This window comes from Tachypleus tridentatus, chromosome 2 (genome assembly GCF_004210375.1).
Source record: "Tachypleus tridentatus isolate NWPU-2018 chromosome 2, ASM421037v1, whole genome shotgun sequence".
Taxonomy (NCBI): Eukaryota; Metazoa; Arthropoda; class Merostomata; order Xiphosura; family Limulidae; genus Tachypleus; species Tachypleus tridentatus.
This window is the reverse complement of record NC_134826.1, coordinates 91,678,349-91,701,529: the sequence shown is the minus strand read 5'-3', so window position 1 is coordinate 91,701,529 and position 23,181 is coordinate 91,678,349. Positions and strand designations below refer to the sequence as shown.

At 33.0% G+C, this 23,181-nt stretch overlaps 1 protein-coding gene across 3 annotated transcripts in view; it reads right to left on the bottom strand.

Annotated features, from left to right (window-relative positions):
- Positions 1 to 4,629: 4,629 nt before the first annotated feature.
- Positions 4,630 to 23,181, bottom strand: part of LOC143244522 (uncharacterized) — a 32,662-nt gene continuing 14,110 nt past the window's right edge. For all 3 annotated transcript variants that reach the window (XM_076489365.1, XM_076489364.1, XM_076489366.1), the window contains exons 5-6: positions 13,643 to 13,853; positions 4,630 to 6,510 (exon numbers count right to left, since the gene is read on the bottom strand). In XM_076489365.1, coding sequence (XP_076345480.1) covers positions 5,660 to 6,510; positions 13,643 to 13,853 — 1,062 coding nt within the window. In that variant the 3' untranslated portion in view covers positions 4,630 to 5,659. The remainder of the gene's footprint in view (positions 6,511 to 13,642; positions 13,854 to 23,181) is intronic.

Genomic DNA, 23,181 nt, shown 5'->3' with positions numbered 1-23,181 from the left:
CTTTCATCAGATTTCAGTCTTCTGTAGTATAAGTCTATATGCATGGAAGAACTGCATTTATGCTTAAAGCTGGGGGAGTATAGGTGTTTTGTAATCAGGGGCTCAGTATTTGATTAGTACACACATGCCTCCTACTCTCACAAGCAAGGGAAGAAAAAGGTGTCTGTATGTTGTTTTCACAAATTATTTGGATTGTATTTTATGTCTGCAGAATTATTTTCACAAAAACATAATACTTGGTGAATGAATCACTAACAACAACTTAACATCACCACTAAGCAATCATCATTTTGTTTCTTTTTTAAATATGTAGTCTTGCATTAATCCACTGTAAATAAAATAACATTTTTAGCTTTTATGATCACCATTCACCAATAAAGTTAATATTGTTTTCAGTTGAAACAAATCAAAATTATACATTTTTTGAATAATACTCCATAAAGATTTCAGTCAGAGTATTTTTCACTTGCCAACCATATTTGCCAAATAGTAAATTTAACTAACCTTATTTGATAAACATAATAACAGAACTCTAGTTTACAAACATTGCATCTCAATAAAATAATAATATATCTATTGAAAAGTAAAAACAATGTCATTTAAACAAAGAAACAGACATCAACAAGATATCTTACTACTTAATAATTCTCTACTGATGCAAATTGTTTATGTATTGGGTTGAGGAATAATTTGTGAGCCTTTTTTCAAGTTAAAAAAATATATTCATAAATGAAATGCTTTCGCAAAATATTTCATGTCATTTGGTAGATAATTTTTTGCTCTAATAGATGGTGTGTTTGATTTTCATATGTCTTTAATTTTTGCTTTCATTTTCAGCTCATTAAATGGAATGTCAAGTGGACAAAATCGAGCATTTTCGACACCATCTGCTTTTCGCACTTAATTTCTTGCAATTTCGTTTAAAACAATGCATACTATATACCTAGGTATTACATGAAATAAAGTATCATAATAAATGTTTTGGGTGTAATGTGTTCATGCATTGAAGTATTGTATAGTCTTGCATGTAATGCTTGAATGAAATTATTTAAAAATGCTCACAAATTATTCCTCAACCTAATATTTATCTTCCTATATCATAAAACCTCTTCCAAACATTGTACATCTTTAAACGTGCAAGTTTTCTTTGTTACCCACCCATAAAATGTAAGATCTGTTGTGCATCCATAAGCCCTGGAATTCCTAATCATTGATATATTCTCCCCATTCATGAAAAGATTAACCATGAAATGAAAGAGAAGAAAAGTAATACCAACAACACCATGGTTCCAATTCAACCACCTCTTGAGATCTATTATGTTGCTCCTGAGTAAAAAGATTAGTTGGAGGTCATGTCTCATTGGTTGTGCACTGATTACTGACAGATCTACACGTGCCCCTCCCAAAGGAATGAGATTTAAGAGATGCCTACATCCCAAAAATATAGGAGAGCCATCCATACAATAGGAGAAGGAGATGTAAGAGTCTGACTGCTCTCTCGATAGCCTGGAGTCAGCTGAGCCTGATTTGAGTAAAGTACATTAAAAGTGATCTCCAGATGGACAGTGTATTGAGTTGGCAATAGAACAGATTTCTTTGTTCTGATAAGAAATCCAGCTTTGGTAGCTTCTAAAAGAAGAATGTGGATGTGCTGTTTTGCCATCTGATGAGATGGTGATAGACATAGCTAGTCATCTGCATGATGATGTGTGCACAGGCCCAATGAAGGTGACAAGAGAAAGTTTATATTGCTATGCAGAACACATATGATGCAGATGCTACCCCAAAGGACAGAACCTGACCATTGTGCAAAAAACATAGAAATCAGTGAGAAGACTTAGCTTCACATGATGTGACGATGTGCAGCAGCAACACTGAATTTGGCCTTCCAGAGACATTGGAAAAGTGCCATCATAGGTTGAGAAAGGACTCCAAGGAGGATCCAGAAATGGTTACGAAGAGAAAAAAAGAGATGAGAATAAAACCCAGAAGAATTGGACTGACTCTCTCTATCACCCCCTTGATCAACAGCTTGGAAACAAAGAGCCACACTCTGTGGATCTGGTGAAAGCATCAACACCACAGATCAGGAAAATAAAGATGTAGATGTCAACTGAATGACAAACCTGACACCATAATCTAGAAAACCTATGGATTTGTAGTAAAGAAAGTCCAGACTTCCAGAAAATTATGTAACCATGCATCCACAGACCCTACTGGTATTGGACAGTCATCAGTGTCATTGGCATTAGCCAACCAACCTGAGGAGAAGAAGAGCTGCAAGGATAAGGATGGAACAGATTGAGGATCTGAAGGCAGAGACTGGAAAAATTACAAGCAGACACACCCAGACTACTAGTTGCAACCAAAGAAAGTTAACAGGCCAAGGATGACAATAAAGTATGTAAATGAACAACATCAATCCTTGATTCCAATGTCACTGAAACTACTTCAAACAACAATGGATGGAGAAAACAAGCCTCTTGTAATTTGTGGAATGCAGCAGCAGGTAGATGAACTCTCTCCAACAAGACATCTCTATCTAATAAGTCCAAACAACACACAAGCCAGGAAATCAAAAAAATAGAGCAGAGGTTGGTAATCTGACCATTCTGGGAGTCAGCAAAGGGTCTAACTTGTTCATAAATGGATGTGGGGAATGCTGATAGGTTTCACACAAACAAGTTGGATAGAAAATAAATATCTCAGTACAGTAGTGAGAGTTAGATGAATGGAACAAATATATGATCTGTTCAAACTGATCACAGGTTCTAGTCTGAAACCCCACATGACCATATGAGAATCCAGCATTTGGGAATCAAAATAGACATTCTTCTGGCAGTGATAAGCCAAAGCATGCTGTATCAACATATATGGGAGACAAATCATAGCTATTCCCTCATGTAACTGGGTGGTAAACCTCCCAGCACAAACAGCAATATCACTTGAAGGAGGAAAACTAAATAGATCTCTCCTTGATCATTCTGCCTTCAAGGATGGAGTAACTCAAATGCAACCAAGGAAAGCCTCAAAACCTCACAAACCCAAGTGACTAATTGAAGGAGCATGAGGTAGTTGATTCAAATTGATCTTGTAAGAAGCTGACCTAGTAAAAGAAGCTATTGGAAAAACAAAGTCCAAATTCTCCCCAAAATGTTCTGGGTCACCAAGAGAAGTAATGTCAGAACCTCCAGACCAGTTATATATCTCCATCTCACAGTGAATCAACTTACAGAGAGTGACCCCCCATGACTATTGAAAAATGCTAGATAACAGAAGTGGAACAGGGGAGGGAGGTCTGAGTAGCCTTCATGTTTGCAACAGTAACACAGGAATTTGTGTATAAAAAGTTTGTTTGTTTTTGGTTGTTTTTTTTAGAAAATCATAACTGTATGGAAATCCACAAGATGACACCAAAGTCATAATCAATAACATAACCAGGCACAGTACTGCATCAGAGAAAACCATGACAAAACAGTCAATAAAAAGTGATTATATTATCTGAGTGAAGTGCATATACAGTACCACAATAGAGTGAGCATTGACATAGGTAGAGAATGTCATGAGAAAAATATCACCAAGAACATGTAAGTGGGGCATAAAAGACTTGAGCAAGTGGGACCAATGCTTAGATGAGCAAAGTTAAAAATATAAAACAGAGATGTGTTTTGGAATCCTGTTTTCAGAATTCAGGCAGAGTAACTTTGAATTAAGTTACTTGTTTAATCCTAAATTAATACATGCAGGTGTTTAAAATTTAAAAATAATAAAATATTCACTTATTAATAACTTTTTGCAACAATACTGTGTAGTACGTACATTTTTTCAAATGTTTTATTTCAGACAATTCAGTATTAATTGTTTTATAAAGCATGTTCACAACAACTTTAATGTCTTAAAGTGTCATAAATGTGACACACACAACAATAACAAAATGTAGAAAAAAGAACATTTATAATTTATTTAAAGGTACAGAAACTAACACAATTTATAAATTACAAAGTAGAAATATAAGTAATGTAATGCTTAAATCCTCAAAGTTAACTATTGCAGCTAAGAAAGGTTAACAAGTTACCATTCTCTGAACCTAATGAGGCTCACACATTTAAAATATAACCTTCGTTACTGAACAACCTTTTTACAGAGTTGCAAGAAATATCAGATACTTAACTGCAAGTCTACTAAGCTGGAGGTACATATGGATATTACCTGCCTAAAATTTCAAGGGGTTGCCTTGTAGATGTAGAGAGGAAGTGGCCATGTATGTGTTCACTTTCTCTTCAGATGTCATTTGAGGAGATTTCTGTACTTTTGATGTGCTCTTATCTTGTAAAAAGATGTCAGCAGTAATCTTTTTCTTTGTTGGTAGTTCTTGAACTTCTTGGGCATTGAAACTACATGTAAGATGTCCCTTTCTCAATGGACTGAGTTTTCATTTTCCCTGAACAGCCTAGTATCTGGCTTATATGAATCAAGTTCTAACAATTATTATTTTTGGAAAAAATGTCCATCTCTAATTGAGCTTAAAAGTGCCTAAAAGAGACAGAATGAAAGAAAAGAGAAAACTAACTTGTGTAAAGAATGTGCAATCATTGAGTCAAATACTTAACACTTCAGAAAGACCAAAGATTTTGGAGGAAGTATTTTATTGCTCCTAAAATCGAATAATACACAACTGTTCTTCAGATAATTGTGTAAAGTATTTACAGTAATCAGACGGAACAGAACTCTATAGACCGAAACACTATTATAATCATTTTAAAATTGCAGTACTACAATTCATGCCATTCATGCATTTTACTAAAACCTGTACAGACCATACTTTTTAGAGAAATACATTTATATATCTATCTATATAGTTATCTTATTTCTTCAATTCGAGATGCATAAGAAGGAAATTCTAAATCAGCTTACTAACATTACTATATTAAAAATTAATTCTAAAATACAATAACTAAATTTTACAGGAACAAATTATTATTTTAATAATTCTAATGTTTTGACCCCACAGTATCAGGTCATCATAGTATCAAATAATAACCAGAAACTATAAGTTTGAAACATCTTAAAATTAAAATTAAAACTTCTCACCCATAAAGGCTACTATTATTCTATTTTTGGATTAGTTAGTTCAGTATGTCCTTCATTAAATATTAAACTAAAAACTCTTAAAACTGTTTTTTGTTTAACAATTAAAAGTAATGGCATGGAAGTTCAAAATATTAATTTCATTACAATTATTTAAATATTAAAAAACAACAACAACTAATAAATAGACATTCACAGATTACTAAATTAATTATACTCTTTAAAATTGCAAAACATTCTCAGGTCTATCTAAATCTAATCCCATTTTATGTACAAAATATAAGTATTTAACAGCCATTTCAGTGAAAGAAAGAAAAAATAATTGTTTTTAAAAGATATTTTTCTGGCTATAACTGTTAGCAGGTTGGTAATGACATATTTCTAATTCATTAAAAATAATATTCTTGTTTAAAAGTTTTTAACAAAATATAATTTTGATGGTTTGTGCTTATAAAAACTTTATTATTAAGTATTATATTTATCATAACACCACTACTTACTGGTTTACTTCATCAAATGAAATAAATGTTAGTAAAGGCAACCAGGTAAAGGAGTCCATTTATTACTTATTTTATACCTTGATTTTGCGAATGCGAAGACGTGTCCTTGTGGAATGCAAGTATATGTTTCTGTTTATCATTCTGCAACTAGACAGAGGTTTTCCTGTCCATATGTGTTCTCTGTTATGAGGTCTGAGGTGTTTCAGAGGTATAAATTTATGGCTTTCTTCAGCAGATAATTTCCTTTTCATGCCAATAATGGTTGTGGCAATTGGTCTACAATGGGCACTTCCTGCATGGCTTTCTTGTTCAGAGAGCTTGTTATGTGTGTCCATCCACAACTTAACCATGCTGTTTGTTCTACAGTTTTTCTTCACCTGGTTATCTGCATGAGGATTTCCTACAGTTCTGCTGCTTTTAACCAAGTTAGCAAGGGAAAGGTTAGATGGCTTTTCTGGTAAAGGTTTCCAAGATTCTTCATTATCATGCTCTGCAAGAGTCTTTGAATTTTCATCTTTGTTAACAAATGCTTTCAACTTTTTATCCACAATTTCCAGTATGTTGTTTAAAGAGCTACCAGGAGGATGAGCTTCATTTGCTGAGGGATAAACATGTTTTGCAATTGCACCAAGCATCTGACAAGAACAGCTTATTTTGTAGTAACCATGGGTGGGGTTCGTCCTACTAAAAGGATGAGATGACCATCCAGCATTATGTCTTATGTTTGGGTTAGAATTGTTTTTGGAGGCATCAGATCTTTCATGCTTCACAACTACCACCTTTTTTGGTGAGAGAACAACAGGTCTTGGGAGATATGATTTGGAATCTTGGATAAAATCTGAGGTTTCTGTGAAATCCCTGAATGAATTATGTTCTGGAGTTTTCTTCACTTTCATATCAGCTGTGTTATCAGCTAGAGGGGCTAATGAAAAATTTTATTTTAAAAACTCAATTTCATAAAAACAAAGCTTTGAGAATACAATCTTTTAAAAGTGAGCCTACTTACAAATCAAAACTAACCAACATTTTGACATTGGTGAAATCTAAAAACATGTATTAAAATTTCCACGCAGAATAAATTTTACAGTAACTTTGAAATAAATTTTGACTTTTTTTAACTCATTTCTAGTGTGCATTACTAAAATTCATCAGTTACTTACAACTTAGAAAAAGAAAAAACTAGATACATTTTACAGTTTATACCATTAAAGTACTAATAATTTGTATTCAGAATTCCAACAGATCCATTACTTACTACATTTTATATTACATCATACATGATACTTCTTTGTAGAAGATCACTACAGAGTTATAAAAACGAACAAAAAAAACTGCACTACCTGCAACTGTAAAGCTTACACAATAAAAATATTTAGAACATAAATAATGCAGCTTGGACTCAAAAAATCTTAAGTTGTGTAATATAATTCTCCAACTGAAATCCTTATTTAGGTCTTTGTGCATTCATTTTGGAATACTGACATGTTTCCATTCTTTACTTAAGAAAGTCAAAATGAACACTTTGAAAATGCATACACATTCCCATGGTAAGTTATTTGCTTTTTGAGACAGAACATTTCACAGATATAATGTTCCACAAATAGTTGTTTCAAACCTTCATATTGGCTCATATGTTAAGTGGATACCTTTTAAAAAGCAAGTATAGATCAATTCTGTATCATAAGATGCTTATGAAATTCATAAAGAGTTGTGAAAAATTTACTATCAATATCCAAACAATATATAACATTTTTTAATATTCAGTATGGTACATGTTGTGAGCCCACTTTGGAGCAAGCAATGGAACAGTAAAAGACACTCTTCTGTATTCAATGTGGAAGGTTTCATGAGCCTACAATGGAAAACAACATTATTCAAACAATACAAGGCATTTTAGATATCCAATATGGTATGTGTAAAGTCAACAAAGAGGAACAGTATCCAAACTGTACAAGACATTCTTCTTTACTCAAAGTAGAATGTGTCAAGAGTCCACAATGAATGATGACATCCAAACAAGATGAAACATTTTTCTGTATTATTTAGAGTGAAATATGTTGAGAACCCACAACTGAGGACAGCATTGAATCAAGGCAACATTTTTCTTAATTCAACATGGAATATTACTTACAAAAGTAATGAATTATTACAAGAAATATATTGGGCCTAGTCTGTTGTGAAAATAGTAGGTTTTCACACAATAACCTTGTACAAGGACAAACTGAAAAACAAAATCAATTAAGATTCACTAGCTTGTTAAAAATAACAGCAATTTAAAATGTAATCTAAACTAATTTTTCTGCATGACTCTTAAAATTTCAAGTTAGAAAGTTAGCTAAAACTCTCATGAATTAATCATAACAAAATAAATAATTTATGATTTATACCTATCCATAGAATTGTCTAATTTTTACTTCTATTTCAAACTGCTGAATTTGTAATTCTGTAAAAAGAATGCTTCTATTTCAATCTTTTATCTATGATAGCCAAACTTAATTTTAAGTAAACTTAACAAAGCACTTCACAACAGAAAAAGATGTTAAAACTATATATTATATAAGAAACAGTATTCTAGTGATTTATGTACACTTTCATTATATTAGTTCCACGCAAGAGGTGAATCACTCATATCATCCAAAATACAGTTATATAAAATAAAATACACATAATGTTACATTTCAAACAAAAATTTTTAGATTACCCAAACACTACTTTTAGTTGATTTTGTTTTATAATTAGATACCTCATGGAAGGAGGGTATTAAATTCTCAAAAAAAAGTGGATGTAATTAAAACATATAACAATGGCAATTAATGAATTAACATGTGCTAATGAAGTACATAATGCACATTTCATATGAAACACATCATCAAATCTGTAACTAGTTAATAATCCTAGAACTATCACAGAAAACCATTATTCCATTAGTTATTTTTTAAACACTTTTTCTGAACTATTTTTGCAACAAATTACTGGTTAATTTTTAATATCCCTATGTGTGTCTCCTTTCTGCACATGTCAAAAGACTTTACTGAGTTACATTGAAAATTTAATAAAGTAACTTTAATGTCAATGCATGTCAATGAAATTAGCATTATAAAGTTTGTTCCTTTTTTTTCATTATCTGGTTAATTGTTCTGTTTACACATCTTCCCTTCAAATTCCTAGGTCATGTTCCAAAAAAGGAAAATCTCTAGTGGAACTCTTCGATTGAAGCTACACTCGCACACAAAACTATTTCACTAAATCCTCACAACCAATAGAAAGAGCTAATTTTACACTACAATTTTCTAGTAGTTATTTTCAAACTGATGCACAGAAACCACTCTTAGTATTGTTGCCCCTCATCTTTTCTAGCACTTTGTACTGTTTCTCACCTATAAATGTTAGTTAGATAGAGATTTAAACTGTATTTAGGTTATAGTTTTTAATTTTAGTTAATTATAAATTATTCATGTTTTAAAATGCATATTAGAAAGTTTTTTGTTTTGTTTTAAATAGAAGCTAAACTGCCTCAGTTCATAAGGCTTGGTGTATTACACAAGTGTCTCAACATTCTAACTAAATATAAAGAATCACTAATGATACTGTAATACTGCTCGAAAATGCCTGTTGAGATATGACATAAGTAATAATGCTTGATGAAAAGAAACCCACTTGAAATAAAAATGTATCTCATACCAGCCATTCTGAAGTAATAATGCTGCAGGATAAGAAATGAAACTAAAACAGTAAAATTAAACAAGGTGAAAATTTTAAAACTTAACAATTAAAAACATAACCAAAAATCTTTTAATATCATTTAACAAAAATTAAAACGTGTGTACATTTTTTTTCAATTTTTAATTTTAAACATTTTACTCCATTTAAACATTTTATTGATGATAATACTTAATATATTCAGTCTAACTGCAAATAACTACAATACAAAAATAACAATTATTTACTTAAAATTGCATTATTTGTGGACAAGGTACATTTAATATTTAACAAAATCTTACCAACTGTTGTGCACATATGTTAAGAAAGGTCAGAGTTATTGTAAGAATTGTTGAACTATGCATCATTTTACAGACAAAAAGTAAGCCAAATGGATAACATAGGAATTACATAAAAGAAAGTTTAACTAAAAAATTATTTCAATATTGCACTTAATTCCACTATTTATTGTTGGGGTCTTCCTACATATTCTGAATATACAATTTAATATTTTCCTTACCTCTTTGTACATAATAAATCTTCACATATCTTTCTTTAAGATTTTCTAATGTCTCTAGCTTTGAGCTATCTCCTTAGAAATGTATTTTAACCTAACTGTGTTAGTGCATGATGTAATCATCATGTGACAATAGCCTTCTAACAGTAGAAGGGCAATACATTTCCCATGACCACTTGCACTCAAAATTAACTTCATTCTTAAATGAGGAACAAATAATGTGTACTGATAATTGGGAGAAATTTACAAAGAGGTATTTATCATAAATACATTTTCAGGCAAGGAAAATTTTAACTAGAATTCTACATTAAGGTGGTGGAAGAATCAGTACAGTTGCATAATCCTAGATGACCTCCCTTCATAGAAGGCAGCTGAAAGGGAAAGCCCATGGAGTTGGAGCTTACCAGAGGAATAACACTCATGCAGAGTGTATTCTTCACCCAAAATTAAGTATGAAAGGAGGAAGGCAAAGCCAATATGACACAAGAATCAGCAAAAAAAGTGTTTGGCCAACCAAGTATTTTCAACACAACCAGTTAGTTGGACACGAGATGTAGAGTGGCTAGGACAATGATCAGATTGTACAGATTGGTATGCATCCTGTAGTACCATTTACACATTGTACATTAAGAGGAAACAAAGATGAAAGTCTCTTCCTATCTTAGAAGAAGAACACTCTGCCCCACCTAATTTGCCAAACCACCAAAAAACAGGTATTGGACATTATATGAGGTGATTTGCACTACACCAACACGGACACTCTACTCCTATCCTACTCCCTACCAAACTGTGCTGTCTACTGAGATTCTTTCTGGAGAAGTTGCACATTTGATGAGTAACTCTTCAAGTTGACCATTCCAAACCAGTGAAATGGGAAAACATCATCCATCCACCTCTGGTGCTACCTTTTTCTAATAAAATCCATGTAAAGTGTGATTTGACAGAAAACCCCATCTCAACACAAATGAATTTAATAGCTTCTGTTGTTCCTGACTCTACGAGGTAAGAAGACTGAAAGGTAGGCAACAATAAGTAGGAGAGAATGGCAGATGAACCAAGGGTAAAAAACACACCACACTTGTTGATAGACACAGAACAGAGAATAACACAAACAAGATAAAAGAAAGGCTGGGAAACCTAACTGATTAGCAAGGTAATGGACAAATCCTGTAAGTGAAGACATTCTTGGGTGAAAGATTTATGAGATGAAGCCAGTCCTAACTGAGGACAACCACAGTAAGAGCAACTGGTAAAGATACTGGTGAAGAAAAGTTTGGAACTGAGAGTAGTAACACAAGTATCAATCACTTGCATGCTCATCTGGGAACAGATTCAATGAAAGACCTCAGGATGGGGTGACCATTCCTAATATTTCCTTTTCTTACATTCATGATTTCAGATTTTTTTTTATTTTCACATATAGAAAATTTGTTAATGTTTTACTTTCCCGTCCTTTACCTTTTAATAATCATCTGGGTACCACCCTTGGGGTAATCACAGTATTTTATGCAGAGATACACAAACCTTTGGTAAAATTATCTTCCCCTCATACAAGATCTTAAGGCTTGAAAACTGATACAAAGTATGATGTATATTAAAAAATGTTTAAACATTTCATTTATAGATTTTAAAATATAAATAATACATAATTATTTAAGGTATAAAAGTAAGTTTAAATACAATTTAACTATCTTTCTAACTATAACATGTTCAGCTGAGAAAAAACTGTGAGTGCTATCACAGATAAAGCAAGTAGTTACATCTACATGATCACAACAACTGAGTACCAATTTCAAAGTAACTATTGTTGAATTATCTAATATAAAATAAGCTCTTTCTAGTAACTATAAACATTTGTAGCAACAACATGCAAGTTATAAAGCTAAAGTATATGTATAAAAGGTGGACACAGCACCAACCACAGAACTTTTAAACGTGTATGTCAATAGGGAAAGAAACATACTTAATTGTCTAGACATATCTACAGGAATGGCATTATCTGAGTCTAGATAGTGTGTGAAATTTGAGATTTTTCATAACTCATGGGTCATGCAACATAAAAATGTATAATTTTAAGTATTTATTAAGGTTCTTTTTGAAATAAAGGAATTAAAATTTAGATAACAAAATACTTCATATTACACCATACAATATAATGTTCACTTCATTGAAATACACTGATTGTAAAGTTGTTTAATTAAACTGTATATGTAACTCAGCAACATGTAAAAAAAAAAAGAAAAAAAGTTCAAATGGGTATCCGCTGTGAAAGGGATAATGGAAATGAAGTCCAAGACTGTGGACATGGTGAAAAACGTTCTCAAAACCCAGTTGAATATAGAAAGTGCCCAAATGACACTGAAGATGGATAGCTTATTCTCTTCCTATGGAATGACAAAAAATAAACAGCATTAGAAGGATTGGACATTTGGAATATGAAGAAAGAAACCTAAGATGTCAACCGTAGTCATCCATAAAAGATAAGGACCAATGGAGAGGAAGAAACCCCTCCATCTTGAACTGAGGAACCACTAGACAGTAGTTGAGAAAAGAAAGGTAGATGATGGGACACTAGTCTCTGGTCTTCTATAGGACAACAAAAAGAGAAGTGTAAAAACCTGTAAAGGGATAAAGGACCTTCTCATTGGTTCTCTCATCCAAAATATCCAATACTACAGCCTCATGAGATCAAAAACAATAAGGAGGAGGAAAAGAAAACAAAAGAGGAAGAAACAAAAAGTGATGAGAAAAGCCTTGTATAAGAACAGTAATGACCAACCAGAAAAAAGAAGACTTGGAGAGGAACTAAAGACCCTCTCTCATCCAATATATCTAATACTACAGCCTCAAGATACTGAAGACTGGGAAGAAGAAAAGAAGTCTGAAGAGAACAAAAAGCAAGTGATGAGAAAAGCCTTGTGTAGGAAGAGGAATGAATAACCATACAGCTGTAAATGGGGTCCAGAAGTCTGCAAACAAAAAACATACACATCCCCATAGGTCTGAGCCAATTAAAGAGGTTGTTATTTATAAGACATGTGACAGCAATTCAACAGGAGAAAGAACAAAGAAAAGAAGTAAGAAGAGGAGAGTTAGGTAAAGAGAAGGATAGAAAGTTCATAGGGTCAAGAAATGTGTGCATGGAGTCATGAGAATTCTAGAAACAAAAGGCTAAGGAGCAAAGGGAGGACTGTTGTCTGACAGCTTCAAACCAAGTTAGGAACACTACTAAATATTTCAAAGGTGAAGAAAAGGAGCCATATGGAAGTCAAAGAAGTAAGAATGTGGAAAATGAACAATAAAGAGAAGAGCATTATGTCCTAAAGATCCCTATAAAAAAAAAAACAAGATTTGGAAAAAGAACATTAGCCTTTATAGGTAAAGAGGAGCCTAGTTCAAGCCCAGGAGGTGGAAAGAGCCAATCAAAATCATTGTCTTTACAGCTAGGTTCAGAAAGAGGTGGAAGCATTCCTAACCTAGGGACAGGGAAATGAGGCAATGAATACATTAACAAATCCACCACACAACAAACAATGGCACTAACACCCTCTACATTTGATAAACCTCCAGTGGCCACAGATGAAGTAGGCTCAGTGTTAACTATGTTACCATAACATTGAAAGTAGGCAGTAATCACTAGCATTTGAATTTAAACTACTTTTCCAGTTTTCTTTAGTACATAATAATTAAAAGCAAGAGATAGTTAAAACTACTGTAAGTTAAAAAGTAGTATACCATGCTAACATTTTCCACAAGTTAATAAATATCATACTTTTGTATTGTTAAAATGTTTTTGTAAACAAATGGTTTTAAAAAAATTATTGTTTCCAAATCTTACTCATACTATCTGGAACAACCTCTGCTTGTTCATCACGGGGTCGTAATCTTTGCATCATTCGTTGGCGAAGTAGAACCTCACATTTAGGAGGTCCAGGGGGATCCAACATAACTGTGATAACACTTGTGTTGTCAGCACGCATTTTCAAACTGTACCATCGGTTCAAGGCTCTATCCACCAGCAGTTTAGATGGATTACTAACAGGCTTACCCTACATATTATGAAAAAATTAGATTTTCAAACAATGTAATACAGTAAAGTGATGAAATCTAGAAAAATTGTTCAGTATTATAAATAAATTATAGAAGTACTTCTAGCTATAATTTTTTTCTGCTTACTTGAACAATTTTTATTAAGTGTAATTTTAAAATGTCTTTCAAATTTTATCCCAAATTAACAATGATCAAGTACAAGAAACTATTAAACTTTAGGCTAAAGATGTTTCACTTCATTCATAATTTCAGTAAAATTTGGAAATACATTACAATAAGCAGCTTTAAAAATTATTATGTTTGGAAAAAATAACCACAGCATAACAATAACAACAAAGTTTCTCAATTAAAGATATTCATAAAATTACATTGCAAGGCTCGATTTTAAGGAAATTTTCACGTTGTTCTTCGGACAATCTGATATGAATCAGAAGTTGTCTGGAATGTTGTACTGGTTGTTTGAAAAAAAATGAATAGACCCTCAAAAAGATCCACTTATAGTAATACTGATATACAAAGTACCTAAAGAGAACATAATTACTAGAATTTTGATGTTTTATATCTTATTTATTTCCAAAAAGAACAACTAATGTTTAGTTGGCAATTCTGCATTGTTATTCAACTAGTTTTTGAAACTTTATTTCTGGCAAAACTACACTGGAATAAATAAACCAAAACCATGCTATTGTTACATAGTGTCTTAAAAAACAAACTGTCTATGACATAAAATGTTTAAACAAAACAGTAACCTAGGGATCTTGACCAATCATGTTCAATGTTTTCATTCTAACCAGTCTGGCCTACTTGCCAAGTACAGCCTGTAATAAGACTAGACTTGAATTGCAACTCTCACACATACTAGTATACCATAATATATATAAAACACCTGAGCACTATGCATGCACACATACACACACCACTCTGGGTTTCCACTAGAAAAATAACCCTCTTAGCCACTATGACAGTTGTTTAGCCACAATTTTAGGTCACCAAAAACTGTGGTGCGTGACTTTTAATATGCATCAATTCCATCCAGTAAAATATAGTTGTAATTATGTGAAAATCTACAAGCCATTAAGTTTTGTACTATTTGTTTTTCCCCCCAGCAATCTTCCCTGCCAAAAAAAAAACAAATAACAAAATAAACATGATAAAGAGGAAAATAGAGATACATTTCTCAAAATAACACAGAAACAAAAAAAATGACTTAAAACTAGAATATGGTAGCATGATTAGTAAGTAGATAAATCCAATGGCAGCTCTTCAGCCAAATCATTCTCAACAAAAGATGTGGTAGAAGTTGACACCTGAGGTTCCGAAGCACATTTCTTCAACAGAGAATGGTACCCATGTCTGTCTTTGTGAATGACCAAGTATCTGAATGCAGAGTCGAAGTTAAAATGATCTAAAGGTTTGGACTCCATGGATAAGTTCAGTAACATTTATATCTTGGCCACAGACAAGAATACTCCTGGCATCTGTTTTGATGCTGTTGTACCTACTAATTCCCGCTCACAGTCAACAGATGTAACTGGAATTATTAATCCAATTGCTGCAAGCTGAGACAGATTTGAAAACGTTTGACGGGTCTGGTGGATGTATTCCTTGTAGAAGCTCTTCATGTTTCTGTTTTTGTGAGCATCCTGTTCTATTATGTTCCTTAGTAGTAGCCATTCAGTCAGTGCCTCATCCTCATTGATGAAAGGAGAGAAGTGCTGGATGAGTTTCTTCAGATCATCCTCATCAGATACTGCTCTGCTGTGACATGGGCTAAATATTGAAAAACAATGACATGATGTTAGTGTCTGGGAATGCTACTTGTAGTCTTGTGATCACCTCTTCAACAAATGACTCAGCAGCTGATCTGCACTTTTCACTTTGTTTATCAATATCTTTGATGTCATGGCCTCTGTAAGAAGTGTAACCACTGCCATCAGGAGCTTGTGGGAGTTCCTGGTGTGCAGTCTGTGTGTAAGGACCAGGGATGTGTACCACCAACTGAATTGACCCATCAATAATTGCTTTAACCTGATCATAAGATAAATCAGCTCTCTGTAGAGATCTTGGCAAAAGTCCAAGAATGCCAACAGCGTCAGCCAAAATGTGTGTCATCATGACATTTGTTGGACTAGACCATGTAGCAAGGCTTGGCTTGGAGTATCACGTTCCATTGCTACAACCTGCAGGCAGCTTATCACAGATGCAATACAGTTGACTAATGTTTGGATGGAATCATTAAGAGAGAACCATCATGTGAAGAACACTTGCTTGATTTTGTTGCTTTTCTCTCCATTCAATGCTTTGCTCTCTTCCAGAACCCAACACAACTTGGGAGAATATTTCAGGCTTTTTGCAAACTGGTTCAAAACTGAAATGTACTTCACAAGGTATGGCACCTGGTTTGCTGCCTTTTCAGCTGCCAACTGTAACCTGTGTGCCAAACAATGGCTTGTTATTATCCAGGGGCATTCCTCCTTAAAATCTGTAGCAACACCTGTTTTTATTCCCACCATGACATTTGCACCATCAGTTGCAAGTTCAACCAAGTCAACATCAAACAATCCTCGATCTGCCATGACTGAGCGCATTGTGTTGTAGATAGAATCAGCCCCAGTGTTGGTCAGCTCATGCACACCAAGGAATCGACTTGTAACCTCACCTAATGATGAAAGATACGTGCATCAGTTGCTTCATCTGCTTCAAAAGCAAAACATGGGAAAGAAGATGCCTGAAAGTATGCCTGCATTTGTTGAGGATTGGAGTCACAATCACATGTGTAAAATGAGAATAAGTAAGTGTACAATAAACTGGACTGCTGTTTAGAGTATAAGTCTATTCCAGGATGCTAATCATAAATTGATCAATTTGAAAATTAAGTTGGTCATCAGAGGAAGTGCTTAATAATCTCAGATGACCATCATTCACTCTCTCTCTCTCTCACACACACACACACAGACATATATATAGAAAAACTTTAATCTTCTTTGCAAGTAAATCAGTGTGGTTTGGTAATGAAGGCTGGTGTGTTTTGTTGAGCATACTGAAGGTTCAAATCTAACTTCTAGCTTATAAAACACAGGAAAAATCATAGTTTGACATTCAAGAAGGAATTCATATTAAAGGTCAAATCCACGAATTTTTCCATGTTTTACAAGATATTTATGCTTATTAGCAATTGGTAAGGTTAACAAATGATTACTTATTTTCTAACCATTTTTTTTTATTTTATGTTCCTTTTACTTAAGTGTTTGAGGTCAAAGAGTATTTTACATATTTAAAATATATTTTATTTGACACAATAGGAATTTTGATCAAAAAATATATGAAAAAATTAATCAACATAAGCTAGATTCCAACTTACACAACAAAACACAATGATTTTCACTACTCAATCATGCTGGCATAATTGGAAGAGGACTGGGATGTTTATGCTTAGCTTTATAGGCACAGCATCTGTGCATTGAACCAATTCCAATTCTGTGAAACTTTAAATAATAATGCTTAGTGTAATTCTGAATTTACAATGTGTACCTTGACAAAAGTTCATAAGCTTTCAGTACATATTATAAATCTGTTACACACAGAAGATCAGATTTTTAAAGTCTTTCTGCACAAGCATCCTTTACTGCACACATCATAAAGTTTTAGTGCTTTACATTCAAAATTTAAACTAATTTTTGTTTATCTCATAACAATTAGTATAGCATAAAATCATAGCAAATAATCTATATTTTAACAGTATACATAGTTTTAAGTTTTTAACCTTATAAAGCAATATCAAAAGAATTCTAAATTCCCCCAAGTGTTTGAAATGTGACGTATTTGCTTAAGGCATCCCCTCTTCTCTATTTTATTCACCACCTCTACAATAAGTCTGAAATTTCATGTAAATTACCCACTATAAAGTCATCACTGCTCAGATAAACCATAATTTTTACAGCCTTCAATCTTGTTTGATTACAGAGGTATCAAGTAGAATATCAGACTCCTCTTGCCATACCCACCAGTTATATCTCTTTCATGATTCAATAATAGTTCTCTCTTAATACTACATTATGTATAACAATTAAAAATCCAAGGTTCTCATCTATCAAATGACATATTATAATATGTTGTTTTCTGAACACAAGAAATTATATTTTTTTTTACAATTACAAGCGTCATTCTTATGAAAAAGATAACAACTAGTTTGGATGAACTTGTGAAGTCCTGTGTTGTATAGTTAGAAAGCCTAATAAATTGCAATAATTAGAAAAAACTCTGCTTTTATGCATATTAATATTCTATGTTCTTTGATGCATTAATTAATTAAATAAAAATTATTTAGTGCACTACTACCTTTAGTATAAAAAAGAGTAAAGTGTATCAACAGCTGAAAGCAAAAAACAGAAGGGAGTGTACTTTATTTCTTGTTTTTCTTATTTAGTCTTTATTTATTATTAGAAAAGTGACTAAAATTTAAAAGTAAGGATCTTTTTAGGTTAGATTAGCTAAAATAAATAATAATACAATAAAAATGTTTCATATGCCATGCACATGAGCAGCTCAGAGTAGCTCATGGGTAATGCAATTTGATAGCACAATTTACAACTTATAATGGCAAAAATAATAGTTGAACATGGTTCAAAGAGCATTAAAACTATACAGTTTACAAATAGATGTATACTGTTACACATTTGAACCTACTTAGGATAAATGAAAGTAGTTTAACATTACAACCTGAAGTCATTGTGGAATAAAAAGAAGGGTAATTTAGATTTATGTAAATTTTTTTGTTGGTTATGAGTTCAGTTAAATTGACTGAGCATGTATAGAGTTAGGGTAGAGATAATTACAGATAAAATATAAAGTTTTACTCAAAACAAACATTTAAAATGTAGTTAGGAGGTTTTAAGAGATTATGTAAAAGAAATTTGAGATTTCTGAGATGAAGAAAAGAATTTTTAATCTAAACAAGAAAATCACATTGCACATGGACTAGTAAAAAAGTATTCAATATATTCATGGATATGCACACAGACCAGTAAAAAAAGATACTCAATATATTCCTAGACAAATTGAAAGGTAATAGTATTAAAAGTATAAAGACTTTAAATAAGTACAAAGTAGTCATGTGATTGGTCAAATTGATCAAGCCCATGATAAAAGATTAACTACCCTTGTTAACTGCTGCTCCCCATATGCAAATTTTTCTTTACGCATGCCACACCTCTACTCTCCCCTATTGGAATCAAGTGATTCCAACTTGTCTCTCATGCAACCATCATGTGTCACTTTCAGCTCTCCACCAATAACAGCATAGTGCACTCACATGACACATGTAAATCCTCTATCAAACCATCACTTCAAAGCCTGTTAGAGAACAGAAGTATCAGAAATGTGTGGGGAGAAAGGGAGGGAAGTACATATCAGAAATAACATTTTCATTACAGAGAAATTATAATTTCCAATATGGTACTTCTCTCCTCTCACAAGATTAGCTAGAACCCCACACTGATTAGAAGGAAGGACCAGTGTGAGGAAAGAACAAATGTATTCTCTCAAAAGCATCCAAAAGATACCTCTGTAGATGAGAGAGTCAGTTCAGAATCTGAAGAGGGGAACCACACCACTTCTAAACCAGATATACTCTTCTCTCCTGTGTGGATATGTAAGACTATCAAAGCAGAAAATGCAAGAAGCACATCTGAGTGTAAGAGAATGTCATAGAAAAGTGATCCTGACCATAGGAAGATATTGTAACTCAATCCCACAATGAGAAAAGTGTGTAAACAAGGATGCACCCTTGGGGTAGAGTGGCTATAGAGCAGCAGACCATACTCAGTAAACCAACTACACAAGAAACCTCCTCTCAGGATGAAGATCATACCATTTTCACCTAAAACTCAAGAACTGAAGAAATAACCACTCCAATTCCTGGCTGTGACACAAGGATCAGCTCTGAGCTATCAATCTGGAAACTTGACACCTGATATCAAAAGAATGTCTCTCTCATGCAATAAACTCTCCCAACTGTTAAACAGACCATGACCGTCCAAGTGCAATAACATCCCCAAAAGAAGAGAGAATGAAGGATAGTCAAGGACAAAACTAGAACAATCTCAAGTACCACCACTGTGACCCACAACACAAAACCTACGTGAGGACTTATGTTGATTGGTTCACTCTAAGTTCAAAATCTGTCCACTGAGTACTGAAATCTGTGCAAAGGTAGGATGAGGATCCTCAATCAAAGAGGTGAACTGCATACTGACATTCTGCTCTGGTGTATAGATTATTGCAAATTGAAGGATATCATGTCATTTACACCTGCAGAACAAAATATGAAACAAAATATTTTTTTAGGAATAACCAAAAAATTATAAATTAATGTATTGATATCATACAAGTCCACTACAATTTATTAAGCTTACTAACTAAAATGTATTTAGGTCTAAAAAAGAAATGAAACCTCTAGCAGACTAAAGGTACAACCTACCTCCTTGAAATCTTGGTTTGAAACAACATAGGTTAAAATGACTGAGAAAAGCACTAGGGAGACATTCTAAGCTGTCAATTGGTTATTCCCATGTCATGTATCATAGTAATAACACTATGCAACACAAATTTCGTTCCTGGATAGCACGTGTTATTTCTTAATTGCTTATGTTGTAAAAGTACAGAAAATGGCCATTATTCCCTTCAAACTTTCCTTTTGTGACATGAATAACAAAATTTAGAAATTAAAATGGGCAAATTTGCACATTTTCATTTACATAAGGTCTGAATAAACCAACGTAAATCAAGATTTACATGTATTTATATTAAAATTATACAAAAATGTTTAGAAGTGAGTACTATTTCGAGATTTGCAACTGTAATGTAAATCACTTTCACATATCAGCCCCCAAATATAGTCTCCTATCATGTTTTCATCATATGGTCCTTGGTAGCAGCGTTCAAAGTCCAGTATATCTTGATGGAAGCATTCGCCTTGCTCCTCTAAGAACGCTACCAGGTTCTCCTTGAATTGATCAAGATCAGCGTCAAGGATATGGATTTTCAGGGACATCCTGCAACCCATTTTGCTGCAGTTCTTCACCAGAGCCTCAACCAGTTCCACATAATTTTCGGCCTTGTGATTGCCCAAGAAGACCCAAACCGCTGCAACAAAGCTACCCCAAGCTTTCTTTCCTTCCTACTGAGCTTCTTGGGGAATTCTGTGCACTCCAGGATCTTCTTTATTTGTGATCCAACGAAGACACCAGCTTTGACCTTTGCCTCAGACAGCTTAGGGAAGACGTCTCGAAGGTACTTGAAGGCTGCAGACTCCTTATCAAGAGCTGTGAGAAATTGTTTCATAAGACCCAATTATATGTGCAATGGTAGGAACAACACCTTCTGGAGGTCCAATAGTGGCTTACACTTGACACTGTGCCTCCCCACAGAGAACTCGGTCCATTGTGGCCAGTGCTTCCTGTTGTAGTGTGCTGCAGTGGTCCTGCTGTCCCAAAGGCAAAGATAACAGGAAAACTTAGTAAAGCCTCCTTAGATAGGTCTATGTGTTCACTTAGGCAGCTAGAACTAAACTGAAGTGGTGAGTCCCTGTATATATATATATATCACTATGTAAAGTTCTAGAAAATTCTAAAAAGTTCTTGAAAATTTTCTTTCGACTACTCAGCACTGAATCTACCTGGAATATTCTGGTAAATGGGTAAATTTGAAAATTCCATTACCCAGGTCACAAAAGCAAAGTTTGAAGAGAAAAATAGGTCTTTTCCATTTCTTTTAGGCATAAGTGATTGGGAAATAACACTTTCTGCCCAGAAACAAGAAAAAGTAAAAATTTCGTTACACAGAGGACCATTTCTAAAAATAAATATGGGCGAACAGGGCTACTGTGTTTGTTTCAGTACATAAGTCATATCTCAGCAAAATAAAAAGTAATGAGGTTTTCATTTTATATTCTAGTTTGTTAATATTGGTAATTTGAGCTCCTAATTTGTATGAAACTACAAACTTAGTATTTTGACGTCACGAACATCTAATTTTAACCATTGCTGCATTGAACTTACCACTTGGCTCACAAAAATCGATATTTAACTGTGTTCTTTTATTACTTGTTTTTAAACAAAGAAATTAACTCGTATACAATGTTAAAGTTTGAACTATAATCTATAGTATGATACCAAAGTTACTGTCATAAATTAGTAGTTCAACAAATTTTGAGTGGAAGTCAACAAATGTGATGACATTATATTTAACTCTCCACCTATAGTAAAAGGGTTAATTAAGACTAATATCCATTTGAAACAACAACTTGGTCAACATCATTCAACAGTCTTGTCAAAATTACTGTTTTCTCTGCCAAGCTCTTTACAAATAACTGTCAGAATCATGTGAAGTACAACTTGTTTTTTCTATTGGTTATAAAAATACCCATAAGAAAAGTAGGTGGAACTAAACAGTAGAAAGATGTGCCACTCTATTTGATTTGTTAGATACATTGATTACTCAGTAAATCAAAGTGGTGGGGGGTTCTAAGTTTATATTCTAGCTTGCAAGTATCTAAAATTCACATTTCTAATTTGTCAATCATCTGTAGACACATATAATAGGCATAAAAAATATAAAAAAAACAACAAGACATGAGGTGCTATGTTACACAGAAAAACTGATTTTTTTTATATATATTTCCTTTTATACTAAAAGTTAAAACATAGATAATATTAACATATGAAATATAAAATATGCTTTAATACAAATTTTATCAATATATAGTAAAAATAATTACTTATTATTAAACTTTTAAAAATAACTTGCTAAAAGAGAATGACATGCACAGTTTGACCACCATGTTGCAAAACTACAGACTGTATTTTGACATAAAAAAAATCAAAGTTTAGGTCTGTTTTATAATATTTACTTTTAAATTTAAAAATTGTGAAAATTTCAATTATAATCAACAGTTTGATACCAAACTTGACATAAATTCATAAAATAGAAGTTCAAAAAATTTTGAATGCAGGTCAAGAAATGAGATGAGATGGCCTTTCACCTATAACCCATCAAGAAAGGCTCCACTGGCTGTAAGCTCAGGTATAAATAGAATATAAATAAATTATGTTACTTCAATAAAAAACAACTTTACTTACACACACATCACTCATTTGCTTAATATATGTCGAAGCCAAATTCAAAAAAATTTTTGAAAAAAAAAGCCTTTTCTGTTTGTTATAACAATGTATGAGAAATAAAAACATATTTTGAAAACTGTTTTGAAAGTTACAAATAGATGGGGTTTGACTTTTGTCATGCGTTGAAGAATATATCAATATCACAGGA